This window comes from Aspergillus alliaceus, assembly GCF_009176365.1.
Source record: "Aspergillus alliaceus strain CBS 536.65 unplaced genomic scaffold BDW43scaffold_118, whole genome shotgun sequence".
NCBI classification, from domain to species: Eukaryota; Fungi; Ascomycota; class Eurotiomycetes; order Eurotiales; family Aspergillaceae; genus Aspergillus; species Aspergillus alliaceus.
Window position 1 is genome coordinate 1 of NW_022474801.1, and position 14495 is coordinate 14495.

The window sequence follows — 14495 nt, forward strand, 5'->3', positions numbered from 1 at the left end:
CATACTATCTTGACCCGGCCCAAACCCAACAGGCTGGGTTGCAAAACCTGAAAAACCCGGCCCAACCCGCGGGCCTAACAAGTCTAATTGCGCCCATCCTCCCTTCACAGACATCGCACTAGCCTTAGGAAGACTCAATTGGTGGAATACAATACCGCTAATTCAGGACCGTGGAGAGAGCAACGCGTTTAACTGGAAAAGGCAGGACACGCCTCTAGGTACCTCAGGCAAGGTTCGGCCTAGGTCCTGACATAGCTCTCCTTAACATGATAGGGGTATATGACAACACTGCTCATAAAAGGTTTCTACATGACCTTTACAGGAAGAGACTTGGCAAGATAATTCTATAGGTCAGGGTATTCTTGTCTAACTGATCCACACGGATCTGTATGCTAGAGAGTATAGCCGAAAGGGTCCCAATACCAATAGAGTTTCCATAAGGAAGCCCTCTCTTACTGATTCTCTATCTATTCTACAACGCGGGCTTAATCAAGTCATGCATGGAATAAGAAACAAGGAAAAGCACAGCTGAGAACCTGAAGCAGACAGTAGTCTATAGCTGGGTCAATAATATCAGCTGTATGGCTGCAGGCCTGTCTGAGCAGGAAAGAGTGGTCAAGATTTAGATAGCCTGTTACAGAGCCCAGGACTGGGCTATAAAGCATGCATTGGTGTTTACACCAGTTAAACATACTACTATACTTTATTATGATCTCTAAATAGATATATAGCCGCAATTGACGCCTTTATCTCTGGACAAAGGGATTACAATGCCTGCCTTCCAGGAAGCAGAACACTACCTAGGATTCTGGCTAGACCCGGAACTCTCGTTTGCCACACACCTGGCTAGGGCTGTTGCCAAAGCCGGGACTAGCCTTGTAGCCCTACACAGCTTGGCTGGATCAACATGGGGGGTCTCAACCATGGCTATGAGAAGGATCTACCAGGCAGTAGTTATCCCACAGATGCTCTACAGGGCAGCCTCGTGGTATCAAGCGAACATGCTAGCAAAAGAATACAACTAGATTATCTGACAGTTTGCCTCCGTCCATAAAAGAGCCACAGCCCTGATCAGCAGGGTATTCTGCATAACAGCGGTAGAGGCTCTCAATATAGAGCTTTATCTTATATCGATGAAACACTAAATTAAATAGGTGGTCTGGAAGGCAGCCATTAGAGTGTGTACTGGACCAGTCCATGCTATACCAAGGAGTGCGGTGATACCGTGTACCGGGGAAGAGATCAGGCAAGGGGGAATAACCCCCATAGAGGCGTAGAGAGCCACCAAGGGGATATATGTATTTTCAGACAGTCAGGCGGGGCTCAAAGCCCTAATTAACCCTTGTATGGTCTCAGGGCAGGTTTTTCTCAAGGCTTGTCTTGAGCTTGAGGGGTGGTGCCGGAAGGCGGGATTCCATATGGTCTTCCACTGGATTCCGGCCCATATTGGCATTGATGGCAACGAGACGAGTTGGCAAAAGCCGCTGCAGTAAGGAAGCCCTTACTAGAAGAGACGAAGCAGATAGTCAGACTGGGAGCAGCAGCAAAAAGAGTTATCAGGGAACGGTCGAAGATAGACTAAATGCAGATATGCAAGAAGGAGAAGACTAGTTATCCAACAACCAGGCTAGCCAAACCACAAGCATTTTTACCTGCATCTTCTGATATGGATTTTTAGGGGAGGATTAGAAATTGAAGCATCCTAGGCGGTGCAGGAAGTGGCAACTACATTATTCACTGTTGATCAGATCCTACAACACAAAATCCGACAGTTCTTGTATGATAGAATTCTTTCTTTTTCTTTTTCTCTTCCTTCTCTATGTTCGATGTTTCGTTAGATCACCACATTAGATATCAATGTGAATAGGATCATCACAATGCTGTAGAGCATGTCTTTCTTCAACAACTTCTACCATATTGTCACCATAGTAATATCCATAGATAAGATGACCATGTACTCATGCACCAGTTACAGTGTTCTCGTCCATATTATGGTTGCGTACTCAGTCACCACATTTTGCGAGACTTTTGGAATATGTGAATCCCTTGTGCAGGTGTGACAATCATTATCAGTTTGAGATATGTAAGTTCATAATCCAATAAAATCCTCCCTAACATTAGTATTGACAGTTTCCATTGTTCCTCACTCAGACTGTGCTCCTACTGCTTAAACGCCTATTTTACGTATTGTAGGCTTAAAGTTGATTATCAAAAAGATGTGTAATTTATGAGCAATTTATGGTACCAGCATCTTTTCAGGATTGGTAGAAGCACTTGTTTATCTTCAATGACTGATCCGAGTAGCATTAGCATAGACCTCACAACACTCCCGGGAGCACAGCAATACCCGGTTCTCACACTTTAATTATTGTGATTCCATTCTGAAATGGAGCATTAATACTGTTCTATTGGCTAAACTGGACAGATCAGGGTAGCCAACTCATGGTTAATATTTGCTTCTAGAGGGTCTACCGTCGAAGGGCAAAAGCTAAAAATCCCGACCCCACTATGTTGATGTTGTGATTTCGGGCGAAGAAAGGAAGAATGAGGCTGCATCAGCTACACGTACGTAGCCTACTGAGGACCGGATGCCATTTGATATATACTCGATTCTATGGACGACTCTATCTCATTGGCTATGTCAACCGCTTACGCGTATTCAGCTTCCCGACAATTTACTGGTTGCCGCAGTACTATAGTGACATGTCACCTGTCATTTCAAAGTGTGGGATGTAACTTATATTCCGGTAGAAGCCCAGACTCTCATGCATTTGTGTAAGAGCCTAATAAGAATGGGATACCTAACCTATGCAAACCTTGGTGGGCGGTAGGGAATCAAACGCAGTAATATGAAGTTGGACTGTCCAATATCAGCAATTTTACAACCATCCAATATGTGGATCACGCAATAAGGCTTCCGTGAGACATGCAATTCTACAAATGTATACTGTACCTCATTATGGGCATTTTATCTAGGCTATGTCGTATCATACACGACATCAGTAGATCATGTGGTGTAACAGGAAGAGAAGATGATCAGCATGGAGTCATTTACGACATTGGTCAAACTATCATTCAGTAGCAAAAAGAGGCCATTACGATAGTTACATCTTTCAAACATATTTTACAATTAATAACTCACAGTTGCCCCAAGCCCATCTTTGGACTACGTGGCACCAGCACGGCCACACATTGCAGATGAAGGCAAGGTATGGTTTGCGTCGAAAATATGTACTAAGGTTTGGGTTTATGGTCATGAGGAAAAGCTAGAGCAGCCACTGATTGGACACCTAAATAGAGACCACTACGCATCGTTAAGCTTGGTGTGTGGGGATACCCTCTCCTAGTAGACTAGAGAATTGAATATTCTTTTGATCACGACTTTAAGTCACACGACATGGAGCAGGAACCCGTACCGGACAGGAATGGATACCAATGTTAATCTCCTTATCTAGTGAGCAAAAGTCAGTAACTTTACTACTATAAGATAGGCAAGTTTATATAATAAGTCTTTCGCCAGGATATATATCTTGTCTCATAATTTTCCTTTGGTTATCACCTTGATCTTTTTTTTACCTGATACTTATACTTTGTTATATTCTACCAAAACTGTCCCGTTATTAAAAAACAATGGGTGACTGTGTGTTTGCTGCATTTATTGAAGCAAAGAAGCGAAGTCTTTTTGAATATTTCCAGGAATACAACCAACCAGCGTATGGATTGGGAACAATGTCCTGCAATATTTATGATACGGCTTTGGTTTCGATGGTCACAAAAGTGGTCAATGGACAACGTATATGGGTGTTTCCAGATGCTTTTGAAGCTCTTTTGCGACTCCAGAATGATAACGGCAGCTGGAGTCATACCAAGTCGGAACTGGACTCTATTACATGCACATTGGCTTCTCTCCTTTCTCTGCAGCGACACGCAATGGATCATAACAATACCTAGACTCAGATGCTCAAGACTCGCATTTCAAAAGCAAAATATTTTCTAGAATCAGCACTGGGAAACTTGAATCACTTGCTTTCAACCAGCATATTACCCGTGGGCCTGGAGCTCTGGCTACCCAAGATCTTTGAGCTATTAAGCAAGGATAATGTGCATTTTAACTCTAATGCGAGCACACACTTAGCTGATATACGGTCCAGAAAGCTTGCCAAATTAGACTTACATGCCATTTCACGAGGCCCACAATCTTCCGTTATTCACTCTTTAGAGGGTTTAATTGGGAACATTGATTTCAAAATGCTGGGGCAACAAAGGATACTTGGCAGCATGCTAGCATCCCCGTCAGCAACAGCGGCTTATCTGATGCATAGCCCGTGGTGGGACAATGACTCAGAGGACTATATTCGTAATTCGATTGTTGCTGGAGCTGGAAAAGGATCAGGGCTTGTGGCTAGCGGATACCCAACAACAGTATTCGAATGGGCATGGGTGAGTCCATTACCAGTTAACCGATTTTACGAAGTATTAAGTTCTATTAGGTGTCCGTAAATCTTTTACGGTATGACATAGAAACGGGGGATAGATTGAAAGAAATAGGCAATCATATCGAGCACCATATCAAATCATATGGGCAGACGGGTTTCGGTAAGCTCTCTACAGCGGGGTTGTAAATCCTAGATCTAATACCCATCGCACAGTACTAGAGGCCTGTCCTGACGCTGATGATACCGCTAAAACCTTGACTGCTCTCGCGCTCCAGGGCACGCAACACTCCCCCGAAAAATTACTTGCTCAATTTGAATGAGAGGAATATTTTGTTACCTATCTTTACAAAGCATCTATTAGTGTAAGCACAAATGCCAATGTGCTGGCTGCCTTTCTATCCCTCACTGCTGGTAATCATTACCAGCCTCAAATTGAAAAATGTACCCGCTATCTTTGCAAGACCTGGTTTATGTCAGACAGACTGGTCAAAGACAAATGGGTAGGTCCAGCTCCAGCCACCGCCTTAACGCATCGAAAACTGATTGCTTAAGAATATCTCGCCTTATTATCCTACTCTGCTTACGTGTGAAGCATTAATGCTATATTTTGAGTCCTGGAAACAAGGGCACATTGCCGCATTGCCGGAGGAGCTTATGAGCTTTCAAATCCCAATTACCCTTTTCCAATCTCTCATTCGAACACTACTTACTCAAAATCAGGACGGGTCTTGGGGAAGCTCCAGTTCTGCTGAGGAGACTGCATATGCCGTCCTGATTCTGAAAAATGTGGCTTGTTTGAGCTTCACTGCGCTCATCTCGAGCGAGGTCCAATGTGCCATTGACAGAGGGCAACACTTCATCCTTAGCAAAAGTGAAAGATCAGGAATGGACGATCAGCTTTGGCTAGACAAGACGTTATATGCGATACCAACTGTCTCCGACTCTTATATCCAGGCTGCTATGAAAACATACAATCGTTTTGACGATTTGAAAAATATAATACGCGAACTTCTCAATTTGCCATATACAAGAATACACAAATTGACCGAATATTTTGAACAGCTGCCATCTGTGATGAAGGCATCTCGATGGGTTGTCCAAGCTTCGGTTATAGAGGCCTTCCTCTTTAAGTACAACCTACGAACACTGGATCATTCTTCGCAAAGAGCGGTGCTGGGGGAAAAATATCTAGATTATACAGCATTTTTTTGGGTTTTTGCAAATAATTCCAGAGCGGACCATCTCCTGAGCACGAGCAGAATCTACAACATGGTCGAATTTGCCGCCGGAATTTACCAAGAGGACCATTATATGGATACATGTCTCTTGGAGTTGCCAGATACTGCACTAAACATTATAGCGAATTTCGCTGATCGGGTTTGCAGTCAAAGAGATGGCTCGCAAACGGATAATGACAATAGATCTTTACCTGAACAAGATTCTGCGGATTTGACTGAGGAGATCAAGTTCAACATCAAGCAAGCCGAACAGCTTCTAGAAAGGTGGATGAAGTCTATTTTAAATAATTCGTGCATTGAGAATGCCAGCGAATATGACCGGCGCAATCTGCGAAAGGAACTGAAGGTTGCGGTTGCAGCTAATTTCCAGCAAGCGAAATCCAATATCCAGCTGAGGTGGTGATATATGCCTACCAAATCAGAGATTGTTCAAATCCAAACAGAAGACTTCTTTTATTCCTGGCTGCAACAGACTGCTATACACCATGCCATGAGTCCACTTAATTTTAAATATTTTATATGTCAGCTGGAGAACGGTAGAGATGTCTTTATTACCGCTAAAGAAAAGTATCTTGCTGAAGAGCTATCGAAACATATTGCTACCGAGAGTAGGCTTTGAAATGATTATGGAAGCCTCTCCCGGGATCATCTAGAGTCAAATCTCAATTCAGCGAATTTCCCTGAGTTTTGGTCTGCACCAACTCCAGAATCTGAAGATGACCTGAGAGTGCGCTTGCGCCAAATTGCGGAGTACGAGCAGAGCTGCACCCTGTTGTGCATGAATGCCTTGCAAGATAGCTTGGGGGGTCCTGACACTGGTGTAATCTCTGCCTACTTATCTGTGTTTTATCGCACATTCACTATTTATTTTGAGTCCTGCGTTAAATACTCTTTTGTTGCCGAAACTGCAACATGATTTGACACATTGACATGGTTTCAATACAAAAAGCATGGTGAGAAATAACGCTTAGATATAGCGTGAATAGCAATTTTACTTCACTCTAGAAATATCTAGACTAATATAAATCGAGGGTTAATCAGTTAAAATGCAGAGCTTCATATATGAAATTTAGTACACATAAAGTTATATTGATTGGAAATTAATTTCATCTTGTAGATAAACCCTCGAGTTTACCGAGAGTCTCGTGAATATGTACAATTTAATTAACTTCTCCAGCATTACCTGCTACGTGTGATTGTCGAGTCTAAACTACAATGCAACTAGTAATGTCAAGGATATCTACTATTCAGGGTAGAAGACCTGTCAACTAGGTAAGGATACGTAGGCTAGAAGGGAGAGAGGTCAAAGGCAGGCAGTAGATACTATTCAGACAGGAGACTGATTCTTGATCTCCTCCTACTACTAACTATTCGCTAATTTATAGCTGAAGACTCTGTACGTAAAGGGTTCAGATTTCCCGTTGAAAACCAAACCGTTGATGGCCTGATGTTCCTCATCGGTGGCCGATTGTCCATGCACCTGGGTCAGGGTATCCTGTACGGCCATCAGGCCGAATCACCATTCAATCTGTGACAAGTAATATGTTATAAATGATGCCACAAAATGGAGCCAAGCTATTAAACAGTATGTGTGACGGCTTTGAGACAGCTTTAACAGTTACTAGATTCTCTGAGCTTTGATTGGTGGGTTACAGGACGCGTGTTGGTATACAGAGCAGCCAGCGTACACCACCTGTGTTACTTCTTTCCTCCCCACGTTTAGTGTTCTAGACTTTAGCTACCAATGTCATATTGTTTGAGCTTTATATCATTATACTAATTATTATATACCTTATCGTTTCTCTTTTACATGTCAAGTATCAATAGTGGCCCAGCCTATCAAGATCTTAACCAAGAGAACTTTACCATATTGTGACGGCGCAGTCCCTATACAGGCTGCTCAGTTCGTAGTGAATATCAGCGAGTATCCGTCTCTTTGGTCAGCAGCCCCATCCGCCCTTCGACGTGTTGGTCTGCCCCAGGCATACGATAAGTCCCACGCAAACGATAAATTTGAAGCTATTCGAGTAATTACACCACATTATCCAGAGTATCTAGTCAATATGGAAATATTGGGCCTTCTTTATCCACCTGACTAGCCTCTATACAAGATACAAATCTCTGTATCTGCCTGTGGAGTAGACTTGTTAGGCCCGCGGGTTGGGCCGGGTTTTTCAGGTTCTACAACCCAGCCCGTTGGGTTTGGGTTAAGATTATATGCAAACCACCCCTGGGCTAACCCGTTGACCCGTGGGCCACCCAGGGAAGTAACCCGGCCCATGCCGGGTTATTGCATTGGACGACCCAGCCCATTTCTTGGCGGGTTGGGCCGGGTTTCGTGGGCTAGGCCTAACAAGTCTAACCTTGCTCTTTATCTCCAGATTGAATAGATCTCAACTCTATACAAACCCAATATTGTTATTTGTCCAACCGCTTGCTAAAGAGATAAAGAAGCAGTGGTGCTTTATAGTATCAAAATCCGGGAATTAAGTGTCTTGTAGATTACTTGAAACCGCCTGGGAGTAGAGCTGTTCTATCCGTGTAAATATAAGTAATTATAGTAATCTATTTATAATTACTATCTTGTAGGCGCTGCTTTATTCTATTCTGCTTATAGCGGTGTGTAAAGGATAATTCCCGGGAACCCTATGATTCGGGTACGATGCGGGAATGAAGTCAGGAGCTTTTCTATGATATCATGACTATTGAGATGTAATCCTACTATCTAGAGGGGATAAAGTACTGAACCCCTAGAGCATCCTTGAGAATCACGCAGATGCACATAGTGAGAAACGTTCAGTGAAGATCAGGGACCAAATGAATCTGGACTCTGGCCCCATCAAACGTTGATGTCCAGTGATACGGGTGACCTTGGACGTGGTTAACAACTAATTTGTTTAATTATTGAGTTTGTTTATCCCAGGTCCAATTTTTTGGGGCATCTCGTACTGATCAGTCCGAGAGAGAAGATAAAGTTATTTTTTTGTGCAGAGAGCTCTAGGACTACAGGATATCGGCGTGTAGGAGACCTCGGCGTTGCTATGTACGTCCAAGTCCCGAGCTCTAGGCAGAGGGCAAGGTTGGTACATTACGTAGTTTAAGCTGCACGCCGTGAATAAACCTGAGATCGCATGCCATTTGCCGGAGGGCGATATTCTCCTTTGTATGGCTCCTACTCACAACTTTTGATCTAATCTTGTATATTTCTGAATTGAGCCTAATCTGATAGACATTCTTGGGCCGGCTGCGCCGAGTCTACCCCAATCACTTAGTTAACCACGATGCCTTATTAAGCATGTTCTGCAATCTTTTAGCGAAACTTTCTTTCAGGAACATAGCTGACTTTATGGCTTCTGGAAGAAATAAAATTTGCCAACCGACGCTGTGGTGAATCATGAGCATTATCCCAGCACATTGCGATCATCAGCATCAGTGGAAGCAAATCTTTGTGCATAGCGCTGAGTATCATGTGCGACCCAATCCATATATCCACATATCCAGTATTCCCATCCATCAATAAGGCCACATAGCTCCTTACAAGCAGATTGTGTTATAGCATCAGACAGTTTCTTAAACTTGTTAATCTCCATCTCTACTCTTGCAGCTGTACAATCAATGCTCTCCTGAAATGTTCTGCCAGAGCTCGCATACGTGCTAACCATGTTCCAAAACTGTCTAGGCTGATGCGCTTCCACAAGGAGACTTTGAATATCATTAGTCCAGCAGACAATGTTGTTCGTATGCTGGCAAAGCTTTTGAACATCTGGGCAATATATTCATTTGGATTGGCTGCCCCACAATTCACAATATCTGACAGTGCCAAGCAAGGGTTCATGCTGCTTGTATGGCGCCGAATTGTTTCATACTGAGCGACTCCTGCTGGCTTTTCCTGCAAGTGATTGAGTATCTGGAGCCCAGCTGCGGTTGCCCAGAGCCGCATTCCCTGGGCGAATCGCTCAAAATGTTCGTGCGACAATAGACGCCGAAGCACTTGACAGATGTTGAGCCAGGAGTTCTCCATAGACAGGCTGTTCTGCCGCACAATCCATATCTAGGACGCCAATCATCGCGGTAAGATTCAGGAACATTCTAGGGCTAACTGTTTCTACTCAATCAACAAACAAGTCGTCGACTAGAAAATACCAGACAAAATAATTTGCAAGAACCTGTAACAATTCGCGGTCAGTATTCGGATAGCAGCGCGCGGCAAGCCAAGCATAGCGAGTTCGCTTAACCCGCTCGCGGTACGTTTCATTGACAAATAAGCTGTGGTTCTCGGCCCACTCAATCATCCTTTCCACTACCAGGGAAACGTCTGGTGAAATATTTCCAGGCCATGGGAGGCTGAAGACAGGGATTTTTAAACCAGCGAGTTGGGCTTCGGTATATTTTTTATCCATGGCTGATCTGTTTCCACTTCAGAGGTAGACTATTGAGGATAACCAACAAAAGCCGTCAAGTCAGTACAGGCCGTTTGAGTATTGGGCGCGTATTGGAGATTTCAAGCAACCCGTACTTCGAATGATGACCGTAACTGCTATTATTATATGCGTAGCTCGATAATGTCATCTGACATTACTGAAATCGAGGTGTTGTACTGTAGTCTCATTGCTGCGAATGCACATCATGTGGCTGTGAAGTATATATTTTGCCATCACCCTAGTGGGCACTGGGCAGAGCCCTGGAGGTTCTCGAATTTAGTTCTACCCTTAATTTTCTATTGGGGAGTTCTCACATTCGGGCCCTACAGAAGCCCCGGGTGTTGGCCAAGTTTGTATCAGCGGGAGCTGTTCTAATTTCCATATGCAAGTAAAGAAGGGTCTTAATGGGTGACCCTCAAGCAACCCTCTAAGAGTTGAGGGTCGGCTAATTGTCGCTGAGGTTGGAACCAACCTCACGAGGGCCGGGTGGAGGGTCTGAATCATAGACCCTCATGAAGGTCATGGCGAGGTCTATGGCCACCCCCTCAAATTGCCCTGAACATCTGCACAAGTCATAGGTACTAATGACCTAATGATTAGCTATAACAGTTCTATGTGAGTCATGTAGTAAAAGCTTTAAATCGGCATACAACACATCACAACATAAGTAAACGGCTCTTAAAAAGTACAGGCGAATAATTAGGACAATTAGCTGTTATCTAAACTATTTCAATTTTATCTAGCCAGAGACGGTGGATGTTATGAATTAGTGGCATGTCTGATATCTTTTAACTTGATATTATGGTCTAATTTCACAGCCACCCTTTGCCTAGAGATGGGTAACTTCAGCACCTTTACAAGCTTAAGCCCTTGGTGGAAGGCCTCAGCCCTTGAGGTGTCTGATATATGCATTCAGTGAGTGGACTACTCCTTCCATACGATCATGAGACATCACTTCAAAGAATATAGGTCTGTGACATCTCAAACTCATAAAAAAATTGTCTGAAAAGCCTAGACACTCTATTTTGTCCTAATAAAATCAATTAGTCTATCTTATATCTACAATCATCCGGAAAAGTCAACACCCACAAGAAGTTTCAAAGACAACAATTTAGCGTGTCTTGGAAACATACTTTTAAAAAGCAGAGAACAGAGAAGAGAATACATCTAGTTCGCATTATAGCTAAAAAGGAAAATTAAGTATTATTGAACATTCTGTAGAGATGAAGACCAATACTTATCTGAAATGGTCCTTTAATTGTTAATAATAAGATTAGGGAAATTAATACTACAAAAGTTTCGCTGTAGCTCTCCGCCCATGGCCTACATTGTTCTGTTCCCCCCTGTTTCTCTTAAGGCGGACCTGGGATGTCGCGGTAATATCGTAATGTTGAGTCCTAGTAAATCTTGTCACTCATACTCCCCGAGCATATATATAGGAAGTCATACCCAGAAGAAAAAAACCCTTGATTTCAGGTGTTCGATTTCGCAGAGTCTTCAGGTTCTTTATTTCACCTCTTCATGAGGAACCTGTTCCTTGGCGGAGACGTCTTGAACCCATTGGTGCATCTTCCAGTATGTTCTCGACCGCATGATTCTTATAGAAGATATCAAGTAAAGTGGCGAACAACATCACTCCAAGAAGAGCAATAAAGCAGAGAATAGGCAAGTATATAAGGATACGCAGAATTATGCAGCACCAAGATGTTGCCTTGCCCATGATAGAGTAATAAAAGACCTAGATAATTCTTGGAGATGACCGGATACTATTGTGATGATCCTGTACACCTTATATGTCTGAATTATATCTAAAGTGGCGATCCAATGAAACATCAAATGCGGAGAAGAAAAAAGCTATCGTACAGGAACTGTAGGGAATCGCTGTGTTATAAGATCAGATTAACAGTGAATGAAGCAATCTTGATGCCTCTGGCAAGGTTCGGCCCAGATGTTACGCCCGGATATTCGTCCAGGAGATCTGCAACTGTGTAGCGTGGGTCAAGCCTTAATGTCAGAGTTCTTGGAAACCTGGTGCCGTGGTGCTGTGGAATGACCTAATCTAAGGTAGATCTCGACAGAGTCCATCGATGGACGCGTCCAAACTAGTATCCAAACATGTCCAGTGGGCGGACATAGTACGGTGGTGTTCGTCCAGTGGATGGGCTGGAGAGTAAAAAGCCGCCCGCGCGGGGTAATTCTAACATGTATAGAGTTATGAAGTATTTTTCCGTATTTAAGAGTATTCAGGTTACAGTACCAATGATAGTTTGATATAATTTCTGATAGATTCTTGATAAGGGAGTGTTATAAACATTATTCTAGTATATTTCATAGTCTCTTAAGCATTTGGACGGCTTACATACCCTCATTGATGAGCGCTTCGAAATTTCCTACTAGTAAGGGAAGAATGATACTGTCATCTTCATCCTATCCACTATCTTTTATTATTATTGCAAGGAGGCTTACCCGCCTCCTTATTCTTATTCGGCCTTTTTAAGAATTTATCCTGCCGTGTACTTTGGCTAACAATCTTGATAATCAATTCACTATTCCTTGGTAAATGCTAAGGATCACTTCCTTCACTGTTGCTAATACTGTCAGTGTTATCCACTTGGCTATTAGTGCCATTTCTCAAAGGATCCTGCTTCACTGCCTCTGGTTAATGCCTCTCAAGCTCATATCTAGCTGAACACAGATATATTATAAGACCTTGAATGCTTTAAGGCTTCAGTAACCCGCGACGGTAGTGGCAGGTATCTCGTGCAGAGTTGAATTGTCGCTTAACACCTGCGACTGTTACTGGAACACAGAGAATATCGCGTGCAGCACTTGTAAGTGCTGGAAACAGGGACTCTTACTTTTTCTAAAATTGAAGTGAATCCTCTTCAATAGTGCCTATAAAGTATGAAATAATTAGAAAATGAAAAGAAAGAAAGAAATGGAAAAGAAAAGGGAAAAATTCGTTGCAGCTGTACCTAGCTATGTTCCTGCGGAAATTCAAATATCTGCTCTACAGTATTCCCTAAACATCAGGAGGTGATAACATTCTATTCGCACACCGATAAATCACCAATCTGAATATGTAAACCCTATCTCAAGAGTGGTTTTTCTGCAATGCTTATAATTCTTGCTAAGATATCGAGGCTCGGTGGTCCCATTTTGTAAAGTAAACTAGAGAACTTTGAGACGGAACTAGTTTCCGAGAGGTCTGATTGGACACACTCACTTTCTCTGAAGGTGTAAATTTAATGTTTGTAGTTCTCATTATTATGGGGTTTCAAGAAAATAATACATTTCAGCAAGAAACCAGGATGCTATAGGTTAATTCAGGTAGCCATACGTTCCGTTTCCCTACTATTGTAGGTTGTGTGCTGTTTATTCTGTTCCTTTCTCACCTGACGGTAGAACCCACAAAGAGGCAGATATTAACTGTGTTCTGCCCCTACACTGATCTGCTCAGATTAGCCAATAAAATAGCACTTTACCGTCCCTGCCCCCAAGAGAACAAATACAATATGAGATCCGGGTAACCCTGTGCTCCGGGAGTGACATTTGGCTCATGGTATTGTTACGATTATCTTGGCGATACACGGGATTCTGCCTGACTCGCATCAACACCCGCCCGGCAACACATAACTGTAGATACACAGCGATCCTAGGCATGATAGGAGATTGTCATACAGTGAAAAGGGTTCCTTTAGGCTTATTGATGGCAGACCATCACCCAGCTCTGCGCATCCCTTATTTAACTGGGATACTATAAGGTACTAGTTAGTCTTGTGAATTACGCTCAATCCATTGCCGCATGGCTTCATGTCTAGTAACCCAGGTGTTGTTTTGAATAACATTTTGCGACTTGTCTCTTTCATCGTAGCTAGGAAAAAAAACAATAAGAGAACGTCAAAGAGTAGATAAACCTCCTAAGAGTTACAACCAAGGTACAATACCAAGGGTCTAAATAAGGCCATAAGTAAAGCAATGACAATCTACATACCTGATAAGATGGTCCTGGTAAGGGCCTTGGGTAGAGATGATATTATTTTCTCATTTGTGGCGCGTGGTAAAATCCCTTCCTCTCCCAGCACCCAAGGAATTTGCTCAGCAGTCCGGAACCAAAAGGCACGTACTCCAAATGCAAAGAAGTCGCCTTAGTCGTCGATCTCGATTTTGCTTAATATCGATGACAAAATGTGCTTTGTGACACTAGCAGTGCCATTCCCTTGATCCCTATAGGCGGCTTTTTGCTTGTCCCTTCCTCCCTGTATTGCTGCTCCAACTTTTTCCAGTCGACTTATTATGCTCTGTTAAAGGATATTCTGAGCAGAAGACAAAATCATTCAGAATCATATAAAATGGCAATCGCTGTTCCAAATATTCGAAAAGTCTACGAGAATGGACAG

General features: G+C 43.0%; 2 protein-coding genes across 2 annotated transcripts; one reads left to right on the plus strand and one right to left on the minus strand.

Annotated features, from left to right (window-relative positions):
• Window positions 1–3630: 3630 nt before the first annotated feature.
• On the plus strand, window positions 3631–6593 carry BDW43DRAFT_318256 (terpene synthase family protein; the record flags this gene model as incomplete). The annotated part of the gene is made up of 7 exons (XM_032048678.1): window positions 3631–3859; window positions 3983–4440; window positions 4491–4596; window positions 4758–4936; window positions 4989–6020; window positions 6099–6282; window positions 6328–6593. 7 exons carry the CDS (start codon window positions 3631–3633, stop codon window positions 6588–6590), a joined length of 2451 nt encoding a protein of 816 aa, XP_031893711.1.
• Window positions 6594–9075: 2482 nt separating this feature from the next.
• BDW43DRAFT_305025 (terpene synthase metal-binding domain-containing protein) lies at window positions 9076–10074 on the minus strand (the record flags this gene model as incomplete). Its single annotated transcript, XM_032045718.1, has 3 exons — window positions 9076–9437; window positions 9473–9689; window positions 9793–10074. 3 exons carry the CDS (start codon window positions 10072–10074, stop codon window positions 9076–9078), a joined length of 861 nt encoding a protein of 286 aa, XP_031893712.1.
• Window positions 10075–14495: the final 4421 nt, after the last annotated feature.